At 46.3% G+C, this 14,991-nt stretch overlaps 4 protein-coding genes across 4 annotated transcripts; 2 read left to right on the top strand and 2 right to left on the bottom strand.

The window, feature by feature from the left end:
* Positions 1–2,809: 2,809 nt before the first annotated feature.
* On the top strand, positions 2,810–4,370 carry Pmar_PMAR012944 (soluble inorganic pyrophosphatase, putative; the record flags this gene model as incomplete). The annotated part of the gene is made up of 6 exons (XM_002766167.1): positions 2,810–2,912; positions 2,956–3,023; positions 3,328–3,441; positions 3,601–3,705; positions 4,122–4,192; positions 4,241–4,370. The coding sequence occupies 6 exons, from the start codon at positions 2,810–2,812 to the stop codon at positions 4,368–4,370; spliced, it is 591 nt and encodes a 196-aa protein (XP_002766213.1).
* A 3,312-nt stretch (positions 4,371–7,682) lies between these two features.
* Pmar_PMAR012943 (purine nucleoside phosphorylase, putative) lies at positions 7,683–8,486 on the top strand (the record flags this gene model as incomplete). Its single annotated transcript, XM_002766166.1, has 1 exon — positions 7,683–8,486. The coding sequence occupies one exon, from the start codon at positions 7,683–7,685 to the stop codon at positions 8,484–8,486; it is 804 nt and encodes a 267-aa protein (XP_002766212.1).
* Positions 8,487–9,854: 1,368 nt separating this feature from the next.
* Pmar_PMAR012942 (purine nucleoside phosphorylase, putative) lies at positions 9,855–11,247 on the bottom strand. Its single transcript, XM_002766165.1, has one exon. It carries the CDS (start codon positions 10,675–10,677, stop codon positions 9,928–9,930), a length of 750 nt encoding a protein of 249 aa, XP_002766211.1. The 5' UTR covers positions 10,678–11,247; the 3' UTR covers positions 9,855–9,927.
* A 3,385-nt stretch (positions 11,248–14,632) lies between these two features.
* Pmar_PMAR012941 (hypothetical protein) lies at positions 14,633–14,836 on the bottom strand (the record flags this gene model as incomplete). The annotated part of the gene is made up of 1 exon (XM_002766164.1): positions 14,633–14,836. One exon carries the CDS (start codon positions 14,834–14,836, stop codon positions 14,633–14,635), a length of 204 nt encoding a protein of 67 aa, XP_002766210.1.
* Positions 14,837–14,991: the final 155 nt, after the last annotated feature.

The following is a 14,991-nucleotide window of genomic DNA, read 5'->3' as shown; positions in this document are numbered from 1 at the left end:
TTGCGCAGCAAATAGCACCGGCGACCTTCTTCGCCGAAATACGTGAAAAAATCCTCACATATGAAAGGAGACAATTAGCTTGGAAAAGTGGAATCTCCGGCCGGGATGGGCGTTGATAAATTATCACCGACCATACCTGTATCATCGAAGCTACGCCCGAAGGACGGCATTGTCGTCATTCCCCCAAGTTGCTTAGCCGAGATACCGTTCCAGCTCAGAATAACTTGATGAGGACTAGCCAAGCTACCACCTAGTAACTGGGCGGATCAGCCCCTAGTTCGCGGATGATAGTATTGAGGTAAAATTTTCCCAGTACCAGCATATCCTGTGATATGGTAGTATCTCTTATCAGATCCGGCGATATTCACCAAAGTTGCCCTCACGCTTTCCACGATCTCCTGAGAGGCTCTTTGCTGGTCTGGATCCAGCCCTGTCAGTCCTGCTGAGTTTGACATGACAACAGCTATGAGTCGTAGCCTATGACAATCACTGCAAGACCAACACCATCTGTGATTTCGAGGATCGGTGGTTGTCAACTACTAAGGGTTGCAATATGGCAACAACTACTCGGTAGTACCGAGTCGGTACTTCGGTCATAGTCTTTGACCAACAGGACGACTCTTGTGACCAATTCTACTATAGCTGTGACTATCGCTAGCAGTTTGAGAATGCCACTCTGTACTCTAGCCGCTACCTCTACAACTATGATTTTTACAACAACGACAATCCCCGTAAGGCAGTTACCGATTATACTGATATTGATTTTTATACTGTGATGCAGAGATAATCTCTTGTAACGACAACAGCTACTGTGACCAATGGTGATAATGGCATTATGACTGTTACTGTGATTTTATCTACGACAACAGCGTCTGCGACCTACCACAATAACCACTATGGTTTTGTCCAGAAAAAAGTGGGTGAAGTGGAACTTCTTAACTTCCAAATCCCCTGTACCATGGATAGACCTTTTTGAAGGAAATAACTCGGAACAAGAACTGCGCGACGGGGACTAATCTCTCGGCGATGTGGATAAGTAGTTTCAGACAGAAGAAATAATAAAGCAATATGCGACAAATTGAATCCAACCTTGGACCGTACTCAACAGTGTTGAGTCAACACCAACCCAATCGAGTTGAACGTTGACTAAACTTGTCCTAAGTGTTGCCTTCGGGGACCCTTTTCCTTCCGTGGCACGCTCTGACCGGGGGTTCGATTCCGGGTGATGTGAGCGTCGAGCTGTGAGGCGACTAGGAGGAGAACCTTGTGGGTTAGCGTCGTTGCCTTGAACCGATTGACGTTCTAGGTGTAGCGGAGATACGAAGGTTGATGATGATCCGGATGGATCTGATGGATGCCTACAAGGATCCTGAGAAACAGCCTCGCCGCGATCTCCTAAAGATACTAGTCCAGACTTGTTCGAATGTCTAGTCCCCACCATACTAGATGCTCAGCGCGACAGTAGATAACTAGTTAGATGTAATACGATTATTGCAGATACGATGTAGCTATACGATGCTACAAAGATAACCAATTGGAACAGATCAGATCTATTCAAGTCCAGTTCACAGTTGAACTCACAAATGAACTTCAACTGAGTTACAACTCTGAGGGTCTAATTCAGGCCTTCGCCTGACAGCTACAATCCGTAACAAGGATCCGAAGCCGTACGATATCAGATGATACTGGGCGCGCGCGATATCAAAGTACGCTGATGAGAATGAAATGCACGGATAATGGTTCGCTTCGCTTACCCGCCGTTCACAGTAACGGCATTTTTCTGCTATAAAAGTTCTGGAATTCAGTGCCCGTCTAGGAACGCGTGAGGTTGACAACCTCAGGTTGTTTCGAATTACTCCCGCCTACTCGACGCGGGCCACCATTTTCTCTTCGTCGCTACCAATTTTTCTCGCGCTCGCCAGTAATTTCTCCTTCGTCCCACTTCTGGTTACCTTGGGTGACAGCTTTCACTCTTATAACCGTTCGGGTTTCTGGTTACTCTCAATGCAACGATGAATGAGTATCTCCAAATAGAGGTTGCTCGTAAATGTGAATTAATAACTGCTCGTGATTACTTTTTCTGCCATCTTGTCAATTTTCTTGTTGCCCCCGTTTAACACTGTATTATACTTGATTGAGCTGTTTATTTCCAATGACGATAGCTCACATGCGTATAATAATGATAAGCTCTCAAGGGTCTTACTGACAGTAGGCTATTGTAGGACCCTCCTACTGTGAACATATAAGAGCTTCTAGTGGATGTGGTCGCGTTAATAGTTGAGTCTCCTAATTCGTGGATAATATCCACTGGATATCTAAGTGAGGTAGTTGTCCAATTACACCTATCCAGGTATCTTGAGGTCGACCATGAACCATATCTCTAGGTCGATAATGGAATATCCTGATGCGCATGCGTTCAGTTTGGATTGAGAGCCACAAAATGACCATAAAACGACCAACACGATCATCACGAAAGAACCGTTCACGTTACCCCATCATACTAGCCCTATCGCTGATCGGCCTTTTCTTCTACTCATCTCTATCCCTCTTCCAGTGGCTTCGGTCCACCCCTAAGGCCTTAGACCTTGCCAGATCTTCAAAGGGGACCTCTGAGGAGTTTGGTATCATCCCAGTTGGCCAGGCCGGTACCACAGCGTATGAGCTCGAGTGTTGCACACGTTCATCAAGTGATTCGTCTGAGTGTCAGCCTATATCATTCTGGCACGATGTAATGCCTCGGTCTTTCCGCTATATATTCTTGTGATAGGTTCCGTTGTATGTGAATGACAATGATGAAGGCCTTATTAGAATGGCGGTGGAGATTCCTCGATTCACTCGTGCTAAGATGGAGATCAGTCGTGAATCGTACAACTACCCTGCAGTGAACCCAATCAAACAGGATCTCTTCAAAGGTGACTTTTGTCGTCTGCAGTCGGCCGTTATGCTTGTTCTCAGATGGTTCCCTGCGCGAGTATCCCGGAGCTATATACTGGAACTACGGCGCGGCTCCACAGACGTTCGAGGTCGGCAAGAAATTAACGAGTTGTTGGTTATACTTCTATTCTTTCTATGATGGAAAAGTGTGGAAAAATATGCAACATAGTCAATCACGTGATGATTATTCCTGAGAAAATTTTGGAAAATTCTCGTTGGTTTCTGTACACTTCAGCCCGCTTTCGTGTGAATGATGAGAATTTCGAAGAATTCCCCGAAATGTCCTCAAAATTTTCGTATTGTCATCAACACACGTATTGGAACATGTATATATTTTCCAACACTGTGTTAAAGTATGTGATAGCATCGCTAAGGACAGTTGATTCATCTCAGGACCCGAATGTCGAGGAGGAAGTGGGTCTCTATGGCGATGGAGATCCTTTAGACTTGATAGAAGTGGGCCGACCAGCGACTCAGTATCATACAGGCCAAATAATCAGCGTTAAAGTAGTACCAGTTTAGAATAGTACTAGTACTGCTAGAATTTCGCGTAGAGTAGTACCAGTAGTACTGCTAGAATTTCGCATAGAGTAGTACCAGTAGTACTGCTAGAATTTTGAATAGAGTTAAACAAGCTTAGAATAGTACTCTGTGGGGGTCGTTCAGATTCTGGGAGCCCTGGGCCTCGTCGATGGGGGAGAGGCTGACTGGAAAATCATCGTTATAGCGACCGACGATCCGTTGTTCGACCGGATTAACGATATAAATGATGTAATGTTGGTCACTTGGGATGACGGTTCGAGTAGTGTGGGGAAAAATATGCACATGGTCAACTACGTGTGTTGGTGATGACAATATGGAGATTCAGAGGAACTTTTGGGGGATTTCATTTCGTTTCTGCGCACTTCTATACCAAGTCTAGTGTAAACGCCTTTAGTTTGCGAGGATTCTCCTGAGCTCAGCTGAGGAAAGCGGATATATTTTCCAACACTGTGCGAACGAGTATATCAGTTCATTGATTCATCTCTCGATAGTTGTCGAAATTTTTTCCGGAAAAAAAGTTTTTTTCCATAATTTTCGACGGGAATTACCATTGTTCCTTGAGAGAAAGCATTCGCAAATGCACATGCTACGATCACTTTAAAGTCGCGATTTTCCGATGGGAGCTCCTATCTGTATCGTTTTAGTTGGAATCAGCTTATCCCAATACCATTTCGGGTATCAGAGAGTGGTTCAGGTGGTATAAATATCCAACGCAGTAAGTCCAGCAGTCGTGTTCTAAGGATCTTCATTCTGACTTTTTCAGTGGCGTCATCAACTCCTTTATGCACGGTGGTCAGCCTTTGAACCGTCGTAAAGCTGTCGATCTTGTTGCTCGGACTCACGTTATGTGGAAGCGCCGTTTCTCACCCGATTCCGAGTCCTATGGAGTGTGAAAATGAGCTCAACGATATCAGCAGTGTTTCGCTGTCAATTCAAACGAGTGGGAACTTCTTCATACAGATTGTCACTAAATCCGCGAAGGGTTTGTATGAAGTTCTCATGTTACGGTATCACATTTTATGCCTCACTCACATCGTTATCGCGACTTCATCGCCACCTGAGCTACTCAGTATCGTACAGCGTACTCTGGAGGACTCGAGGAAGCACCGCATAGCTCTGTTGAGTGGTATAGAACCCAATACCAGCGAATGGTCCCAGCGATATTGCCACTTGGTGAGCCTCGTATAGGCTATTCTGATGGTTGTCCCGGTATGCTCATATGAATGCGCTGGCACTCACGAAAGGTTCGTTTCTCGCGTATAACGCTGAGTATGGTAACCATTCGGTAGCGGCTTTTCATCAGGGTTGGGGAAATATATGTTTGCTTTTCTCAGCTGAGCTCAGGAGTTTCCTCACTATTTATCGAAGCTTGCTTACGATTCCAGATAGAACTTCCCCAAAATTTCCTCTCAGAATTTTCATATTCTCACCAACACATGTAGTTAACAATGTGTATATTTTCCCACACTGCTTTTCATTGAGCTAAACTTCATCTGAATGATTCTCGATCGTACCACGGGTGTAGGTGAACACAGCGCGGGAGATCTCATTTGAAGACAACAACTGGGGAGGAGAAAGCGCTATGGCACTCAGACTGGATGAACATGATGAGGAGGGAATTGATGTTATCGGATTTTTCCCGACCCGTTCGACCAAAAACAAACGACTTGTTTCTAGTGAGGTCGTCATTGCGAACGAAATTTTCATTGCTCACTGTCAGCACCGAATTTCTCCCCCCACGGTTACCTCATAAAAATATCATCTTCAAAGAAGCTCAGTCTGGTCGATTACGAATCGGGCTATGGGGAGATATTCTCCACGGTCTTACCTGGCAACAGGACTGTTACGCCGCGACTAGCCGTCGGAGCGCTCTCTAACGCTGGGGGCCGAATTGTGACAGCAGTTGGAAATAAAATATCAATATTTTTTCTGGAGATTAAGAGTCCCGTGTCCACCCCTGAGGAGAGAAGTCGTTGGCGAAACGTCCAGTCAATGTTTATCGATCGACCTCCGAACGTAACACTGTGGTCGAGACGGTTCGTGGAGGTGGGGGAGTCGGAAATTATCGATCTTGTGGTGCTGCCGCTGGGCCGGGCTCCTACTGAGGACCGCAAGGCTCATATCATCACGGGTGAGATCCTCACTGCGGTCGGACGTGATTACAATGGTGCAAGGTGTCCGAATAAAAATGTGATTTTTCGAATAGCTTTTTGTGCAAGTTGAATATTCATAAAAGTTGGAAAAGCCGTGAAAAGGGAGCAGTTATGCAGTTATTACTCGAGTGAAATAACAGCTAAGTGCGACCTGCTCCATTATAAGCAATCTTTTGACGAGCGTGTAAGTTGGTTTTCTCGTGAGTGCCGGCGAGGCTTCCAACAGCACTGGCACCATCTGAATATTCACCTTGCACAAAAATTTATTCGGAAATCCCCTGTAGTTACTTCTTCTGGTGGTCTTTGGGTTCTGAATCTTGATGGTGACGTGTTGTGGGAGTCGGACGATATGATCGGCGTTATCGGTGTGATACCAATAAACAAGTCTGGACATACCGCTGTTGCATACGGTAGGGACCTAGTTGGTGACCTTGGAGAGCAGTGTTGGAGGAATATGTAATTGCTATCCTCAGCTGAGCTCAGGAGTTTCCTTACTAATTATGGAGTTTGCATGGGTAGAAGTGTTCGAAAACAACTAAGATTTTCTTTCAGAATTCCTATATTGTCACCAAAACATGTGGTTAACCATGTGCATATTTCCCTCTCTCCATATTGCTGGAAAGTGATCAGTACTTCAGGCGATTCTTGGGTGAGGGTCATCGTCATTAGTGACGATATCATCACTAACGCGGTCGTAGATGGTGTTGAAAGCTGGCTCGTGAGACGCTATGATTCCCCATGCAGATATTCTCACGTTTGATTAGTTCGGTCGGCGCATAGTGAAAATGAGAACCGGGCACCGCTTGGGGTCGATGATGACGATCTTTGCGAGTCTTGATGACGGTAGCGTGGTGGCGCTCGGCCTCAAGAAGAACCAGAAAAGTGGTATGCCAACAGCTTATACACTCGGAGATAAGTTTAATTTGGTTTGGCTGTTTCTCACTTGAAAAGGCAATTGTCAGGTCTTTTTTCTTTCCCAACGTGCAAGCGTGGTGAGGTATTGTTGCTGCCTCTACAGCCCCACGTTGTGGTGCTCATTTGTGGTCGAGTCATATCTGTGTACGATATAAAGCTGGCATGGAGCCGCTCACTGCAAGCAATCCGGCAAGGCGGTTCGGATGATACCTCCACTATGGAAGGCCGTCCCCTGTTGAGGGAGATGTACCGTGTCACGACCGGCCTACCGACTCATGGGGCTAGTGTGTGGTGGAGGGAGGCCGTCCATGGGGAAGTGGGGAGCTCTAGGGTATCGATGCACTAGTCATTGCACTCTCAGATTGCTATTCACAGTGAAAATAGGATACGCATATTTGATGTGATCATACCCGAAGACCGAGATGAGGAATTTGAGTCCGAGCAAACGATGTGGCAATACTTCCGAGCTTGCCTTGGGTTAGTTGGTGCGGTGGGAGTGATTATTTACATGTAGGGTGGAAAAGTAGCAGCCGTGGGATTCGAACCTGGGTGGAATGCCACAATGTCATCTCCTCCCTTCACTGGGTCAATTCACTCCCTTTCATACGTAGGTACTTCAACTTCGGACCAGAGAAACCCTCGGCCCCCCACGAGTTTCCCGATGTTATGAATGAGGCCCACCCATTCCCACGCGACCTTGTCAGTGGCGGCTAGCACATCAGCTGCTGCCCGCAGCATCAGTGAGGATGATACGAGTATTGCAATTGTCGCCATGACTTTCCACACAGTCGTACTGTGAAGACTATTTCTCACTATACTGTTGCGAGTTCAGTAGGGGGACACCGACACAAAAGAGCCGCTCGGAGCTGTCCCTATGGAAAGTAGAAATGTTGTGGTTCCCACGAAGTATTTTGAGCCTTGTGGTCCTGTCAAAGCGGACTATGCTGAGGGAACTATTCAGTGCATAGTATGCATATGGTAGAGATATACAGTGATGTGTGCTCGCTGGTGTCTCTCTCCTGGTTGTCTCCCGTGTCGTAGGGCTTTGTGTTACGCTGAGGGTAGCTAACTCGTCCTACCGAACATCCACATCATCAACCAAATACATATTGTATTTATCTATTTCAAGTAACAAATATGGTTTACGAAGCACCTCATCTGAAGATCAAGGAAGGTGACATCAAGTCTGTTGTCTGCGCTGTCGGTGATCCTGCCCGTGCTGAACTTATTGCCACCAAGTACTGTGATTCCTATAAGGAGCTTGCTTACAATCGTGAGTATCGCACATTCAATGTGACGTATCAAGGTGCTGAATTCAGCGTTGCCTCTCACGGTGTTGGTGGACCCGGTGCTGCTATCTGCTTCGAGGAGCTTATCAAATGTGGTGCCAAGGTTATCTTGAGACTTGGTACTTGCGGCTCCCTCAAGCCGGAGACGATTGATCAGGGTGATCTTATCGTCACCACTGGCTCTGGTGCTGAGGATGGTGTTTCTGAGTATCTCGTTCCCAAAGGCTTCCCTGCTGTTGCTGATCCTACCTTATGCATTGCTATGCGTGATACCGCCAAGTCCCTCGGATATGATAGGGTCTTCTTCGGTATTACTGTAGCTCAGTCGGTGTTCTATCCTAGTCCTGCTCGTGAGCAGAGTCTCGCTTCCTATGCTGCTGCCGGTGCTATCGGTGCCGAGATGGAGAACTCCGCTCTATTCAACGTTGCTTCAATCAGAGGTATTCGTGCTGCTGCCATTTGCACAGTTGATGGAAGCCCATTGAAGTGGGATGAGGGTGACTACGATCCGCATGGCACTAAGGTCGCTGAGGGTAAAGATCGTATGCTCAGGACCGTTGTTACTGTGCTAAGAGAATGTTCTGAGAAACCTTTAGAAAGGTTGTTAATCCTCATCATTCATAACTACCATCTGATATTAAATGAGTATTAATTTCTGTTCTGCTCTCCCCTTACTTTCTGTTGTTCCTGTTGATGGCTCTACCGAGCTTTTATAGTCCCTTCGGCTATGGAAAGAATTGGTATGTTGTGTTTGTCAGTGGTGTGGGAAGTTGAGCTGGTGTGAGAATTGTACCATAGTTCGTAGTTGCGTAGCGACCTATACTGATGTTCACTTAAACTGTGAATATAGTTCAAGTTCGTAGAGGTTGATGAGTGAATAATTGGAACTTATGAAGACATTCTGGTTGGTATTACAAAAACCAAACCATCCGATAGTTACTCAGTAGTGAGAGGCATTTTTGTATATTATTCTAATCGAGTTCCTTCCCCTGTGAATGTGGAAACAACCATGATGAAGCATATCCTAAGGAATGCAGGAAACTTGCTTTGGTTACCGTATTTCTGACATTGCTACATATTTCGTGTACCTTGGCCTGTCTCGTGGTGGTGACTGCTTGGGTGCGGCTCGTCGTGACGTGTATGACGTGACTCCCTTCACGGGAGTCGTAGTTGTTCTAATTGGCGAGCTTCCATGTGTAGGAAAACCTTCGCCTTGTCCGTTACATCCGGCGTAGGATGTATCCTTTTACTTCATTACTTCATTATTTTACTCCGTTACATACGGAGATGAGTTTTCTTTTTAATTGTCGCATTGCTGCAGTGTTCCAAGATGGCTACTGGTTGTACATACTTGTAGATTTTCAATATCAGTACTGGCTATCGTATATCATGGATATTTACTCTGTTATCATATTCCAAATTAATAACTCTCCGTTATTGGAGCAGATGAAAACTTGAATTTAGGTCTTATACAGCTCTAACACGTAAGGTCGGTACTGCTGATGAACGAACTTCATTTGGTTAACTTCACCGGATGACGCCCCCCTTCAACTGTTATACTAATGCACAGAAGAATTCATTCTCGTGACATCATGTGTTCCTAGATCGATATGGCCTAGATCTCACCAGCAACGAATCGTCCCAACCATCTCACCAACAACGAATCGTCCCAACCATCTCACCAACAACGAATCGTCCCAACCATCTCACCAACAACGAATCGTCCCAACCATCTCACCACAACGAATCGTCCCAACCATCTCACCAACAACAAGTCGTCCTTTCCAAACTCTACCTCAGCCACAAATCATTATAACTCCTGCTTATTCACCAATCTCTACAAACCTGAAATATTTTTACAGTTACGTCAATAATGTTCCCCACACTGTTACGAACCATGATACACTTCCACTCCTCAATCTCCCACACCACTGATGAACACAACATAGCAATCATTTCCATAGCCGAAGGGACTATCAAGGCTCGGTAGAGCCATCAACAGGAACAACAGAAAGTAAGGGGAGAGCAGAACAGAAATTAATACTCATTTAATATCAGATGGTAGTTATGAATGATGAGGATAAACAACCTTCCTAAAGGTTCTCAAGAACAATCCTCTTAGCAACAGTAACACCGGTCCTGAGCATACGATCTTTACCCTCAGCGACCTTAGTGCCATGCGGATCGTAGTCACCCTCATCCCACTTCAATGGGCTTCCATCAACTGTGCAAATGGCAGCAGCACGAATACCTCTGATTGAGGCAACGTTAAATAGAGCGGAGTTCTCCATTTCGGCACCGATAGCACCGGCAGCAGCATAGGATGCGAGACTCTGCTCACGAGCAGGACTAGGATAGAACACCGACTGAGCTACAGTAATACCGAAGAAGACCCTATCATATCCGAGGGACTTGGCGGTATCACGCATAGCAATGCATAAGGTAGGATCAGCAACAGCAGGGAAGCCTTTGGGGACGAGATACTCAGAAACACCATCCTCAGCACCAGAGCCAGTGGTGACGATAAGATCACCCTGATCAATCGTCTCCGGCTTGAGGGAGCCGCAAGTACCAAGTCTCAAGATAACCTTGGCACCACATTTGATAAGCTCCTCGAAGCAGATAGCAGCACCGGGTCCACCAACACCGTGAGAGGCAACGCTGAATTCAGCACCTTGATACGTCACATTGAATGTGCGATACTCACGATTGTAAGCAAGCTCCTTATAGGAATCACAGTACTTGGTGGCAATAAGTTCAGCACGGGCAGGATCACCGACAGCGCAGACAACAGACTTGATGTCACCTTCCTTGATCTTCAGATGAGGTGCTTCGTAAACCATATTTGTTACTTGAAATAGATAAATACAATATGTATTTGGTTGATGATGTGGATGTTCGGTAGGACGAGTTAGCTACCCTCAGCGTAACACAAAGCCCTACGACACGGGAGACAACCCGGACAGACCCGGGTTCGAAACCCACGAGGGGTATTTCTTCATGCTGTCGAGGCGGTACGTGGGCGCTGACTCCTTGAGTAAATCCTCATCTCGGTCTTCGGGTATGATCACATCAAATATGTGTATCCTATTTTTACTGTGAATAGCAATCTGATAGTACGATGACTAGTGCATCGAATCGATGCCATCGATACGGCCTTCCATAGTGGAGGTATCATCTGAACCGCCTTGCCGGATTGCTTGCAGTGAGCGGCTCCATACCAGCTTCATATCGTACACAGATATGACTCGACTATTGCGTAACTGGGTTGGAGAACTTCAGTACTTTCAGTTCCCAGCTCCACTGCTCTCAGCGAGCGTCGGCTGATCTCTAGTCGAGCCTGTTCTCACCTCCAACAATTCGTAACAGGAACCACGAGTGCCCTAGACTATCGAAATCAACAGAACAACTAGCATGAACAAACCCGAAAACTTACTCACGGTCCATGGTAAGATCACATCTCCAAACATAACACCACAGTGCAGAAGAAAATAACATTAAAATTCGCGATAATACAGTTGACGTTGATCACCATCCATAAAAGTAGGTTGTACATCACTCATTCTTCCCGTCTTGAGGACTTTCGCCGGGAATTCATCGATGTGAATCTGAACCGGGACGAAGATCAACTAAGACGCAATTCTCCTATTCGTCTGTACGCTAATCTCTGGCTCGTCCCTAGGTTGCTTCTGCGGCAATTTCGTACGTGTTCGAATCTGCGAGTTCTGATCACCAAAAAGCAGATGTCAAAAGTTTGACAATAACGACGAACGATTTTCCCTCCTTACGTTCTCTAATCTGTCGTCGGAAATGACACCTAACGTATTCTCGTTCTGAAGCTTGTCGTTAAACTGTGGCGACGCCGTGTACCCTCCATGAATGGGTCGATACATTTTAGCGTTATTTATTCCGATCGCCATGAGATATCCAACCGATGAAACTGAGTTGACGAGATTTGGAACTTGGCAACACCACGCTGCAATCACCATTACGCTATGTATAAGGTACATAGTACGACATATACTCGAGATCATGGATCTTCAAATGGTGTTTGGATAGAGTACGATTATAGGATAAACATTCCACCAACAGAACCGAAGAGTAGCTTTCAGGCGTTGTAACGTTGATCGGACTGTCGTAGTAAAAACGCTCACAAAAAGGGGTTCTAGAGGCTGTTGTTGTATAATTTTAAACGCGCTGACGTGGTATGGTAGCCATACCACCCCGCCAAATTTTCAATTTACGTCTCGACCTCGGCCGGCTTCCCACGCGGCGAGATTATCTGCAGTACAGTAGAGACCATCAATGATATAATACAGTGCGGCTGGGCTGACAGCCAAAGTATCGGGCGGCTTATGGCTACAAGTCATAGAACGCTAGAAGAGGAGGCGAACATCGTTCTGATAGATGGGCCAAAGATAACACATATTAGAGTTGTGAAGAAATTGCTTAATCACACAAATGATGTCTCCGGCAAGTGAGCAGCGCGGACGCATTCGCTTGGCGGGAATAGTATGAACGGTGCACATTCAAGGTCACCGTAGAGGATTTCCTGAGAGGAGCATGTGACGGTGGCATTTCCAGCACAGATGACAAACCATGCAGTGATGCTCGATAGTGCCTTCATTGAGGTTGAGTTCCCATAGGATGTCGTAACGGTCATCAGGCCATATTGGATGCCTGGCCTGCTCGTACGAACGGTTGAATCGAAGTACGAGACCGATCGCTACGGCGGGCAAGCGATAATGTTCCCAAACCAGCAGAGGTGTGACTCCATCTAATACGACGCTTTGGAGATATCGTATCAGTGAAAACTCATCCGTGTGCCTGTGCTAAGGTTGAAGCGAGTTCACACCGCGGGCTTGTTCAGTAAACTAATACCGGACCTCATGACTGATCATGAGGATGCATTCTAAGATGAGAAATCACTTCCAGAATCGATTGAATTTCCGAATTAGTTCGCAACTACCCCAAAGGGTCACCTAACTTGAATCGTCTCAACGGAGTGGTACCGCTATTGCCAACGATAACTTCAGCTGTATGCAGTTCTCGTTCAATGGGGAAAGTATCAGAGGGCTGCTGAGTGACCACCACATCTGAAGGCAACGAGTAGCTTATTCTGCACGCGTGCGCAAACCATCATCTTTTACAGCTTTTCAACGACAATTTCGCCGACGGTGAGATGATTTCTCTGGTGGGGCCGATATGCCACTCCAAAAACACCTCCTGGTAAAATTCACACAGGGCTTATAGAAATCAGTCCCTAGTTGGCATATCTGCCCCCCATGAGCATCAGTCCCGGGTTGGCATATTTGCCCCTTCATGGACATCAGTGCCACGTTGGCATATCTGCCCCTCATGGATATCAATTCCTGGTCGGCATATCTACCCCTCATGGACATCAGTCCAGGGTCGGCATATCTGCCCCTCATGGACATCAGTCCAGGGTCGGCAATCTGCCCCTCATAGACATCAGTCCCACGTTGGCATATCGGCCCCTCACGGATATCAGTTCCTGGTTGGCATATCTGCCCCTCATGAACATCAGTCGTGGATTGGCATATCGGCCCCTCCAATCGGATTCGCCTAACAACGGGGTCGATTTCCACAGTTCGCCATACTTCATCTCCCTCTTCATTGTGCCATCAAGATCGACCCTCTTCTCTTATACATTCATGTTATCCCCTGCTATCGAGAGAACTACAAAGAGGTTCTCTCGGCGTGGCATACCGGCCCCACCAGATGACTCCGCCTCACCAAGACCGGAATAAAACAGTGTGGAATTTCATACGAATGAGTATGGAAGAGGTCAGATCTCCAATGCCCTCAAAAACCCACGGCTTAGAGAAAGATCGAGACCCTCCCTCTGCGAGGAGTAGAGAAGCTCACCTATGGGTCCGTATTTGGGCTTGTTATACTTCGGAAAGAATACGGCAGATAGAGCTGCGGCCCTCATTTCACCCCTACAAAATGAAAAGGAGCTCATCGAGACCGCTCAATAATCATCACTACAAGAATCAAGTGTAATCAGCGCTGATGGTTTATTTACCTTGGTGAAAGATCAAGGATGTGTTCTGCCCCCGCTTTCTCTCCGTGCCGTATGAGGTAAACAGGAGGATACTGCGTGCGAGCTAATACCACTCGATGAAGGAGGGCCCCAGTAATTGCGAGGAACCCCATGCTAATCATCATCGCTAACTTGGGTTGAAAGCCTCAAAGTCAGCAGCGCCTCTTTGAAAAACGACTCGGCAAGACTACAGTGAACCTCGAGATACGGTTATGATACAGACCAGTCACGGGTTGAATATACGACACTGTTGGGGTCGTGACCGACCAGAGTTGTATACGACCCCATCACCGGCAACAAGACACCCCTTCCACTCAAAACTAACATGAAGCGCTCCTGAGTATGAGAAGCTGGGTAGCTTGAGCGCATCAGTCTCAACTCAGCATTCTCATATTCTCTCGAATTCCGAAATCCAGAGATGTTGCTAGACATAAGATCATACGCTTTAGGCGTATGTGTTATGGAAAGCTTATGGTACTCGAAAATCCTATAGTTTCACACTGTAGTTATATTTTTTGTAGAAATGGGTTAGTCAATCAGGCGTACAAAAGAAGGCATCATATCTTGAAGGCCCATCACTTTACAACTCCTAGTAACATCCTTGCTGAGGACGATTACCCTCACATCGTTGTTTATCACGTCAAACGCCGAAACCGATGCAATACATACTAAAACCGAACACAGCGTCGATCGAAAACATAATCTTAACAACAATACAGCAAATGAAGTAACTATTTCTTCATTTCGTTAAGTAACTTCTTCACTTCCTTTATTTCCTCCTTCAACCACTGCTTTCTGCCATCATCACACTTGCCCTCGTCCAACTCTGTTTGGTATTGCTCTAATTCCAGCACCAATACGGCCCGATCGGCCTCATCCTCGGATATGTCCGGCAAGGGCTCGAACTTGATGGCATCTTGAAAAGCTCTCGCCATCTCCATCTGCTCCCGATAGGTTCTGCTGACCTCACCAATCAAATTGTTTTTCGCCTTCTCTTGGATGTCATCACCTCCACCATGAATCTCGAACAGAGCTGATAGCAATCTCGAAACCTCGTTCACAGTGCATCCGGACAAGCGTTTCTCTTCAT

This window comes from Perkinsus marinus, assembly GCF_000006405.1.
Source record: "Perkinsus marinus ATCC 50983 genomic scaffold scf_1104296973568, whole genome shotgun sequence".
Taxonomy (NCBI): Eukaryota; Perkinsozoa; order Perkinsida; family Perkinsidae; genus Perkinsus; species Perkinsus marinus.
Note: the sequence above shows the minus strand (reverse complement) of the source record. Positions and strands in the feature narration are given on the sequence as shown.

What these genes read in the sequence shown, in the direction of transcription:
- Pmar_PMAR012942 (XM_002766165.1), bottom strand. Translation starts at nt 10,677, where the DNA reads ATGGTTTACGAAGCACCTCATCTGAAGATCAAGGAAGGTGACATCAAG.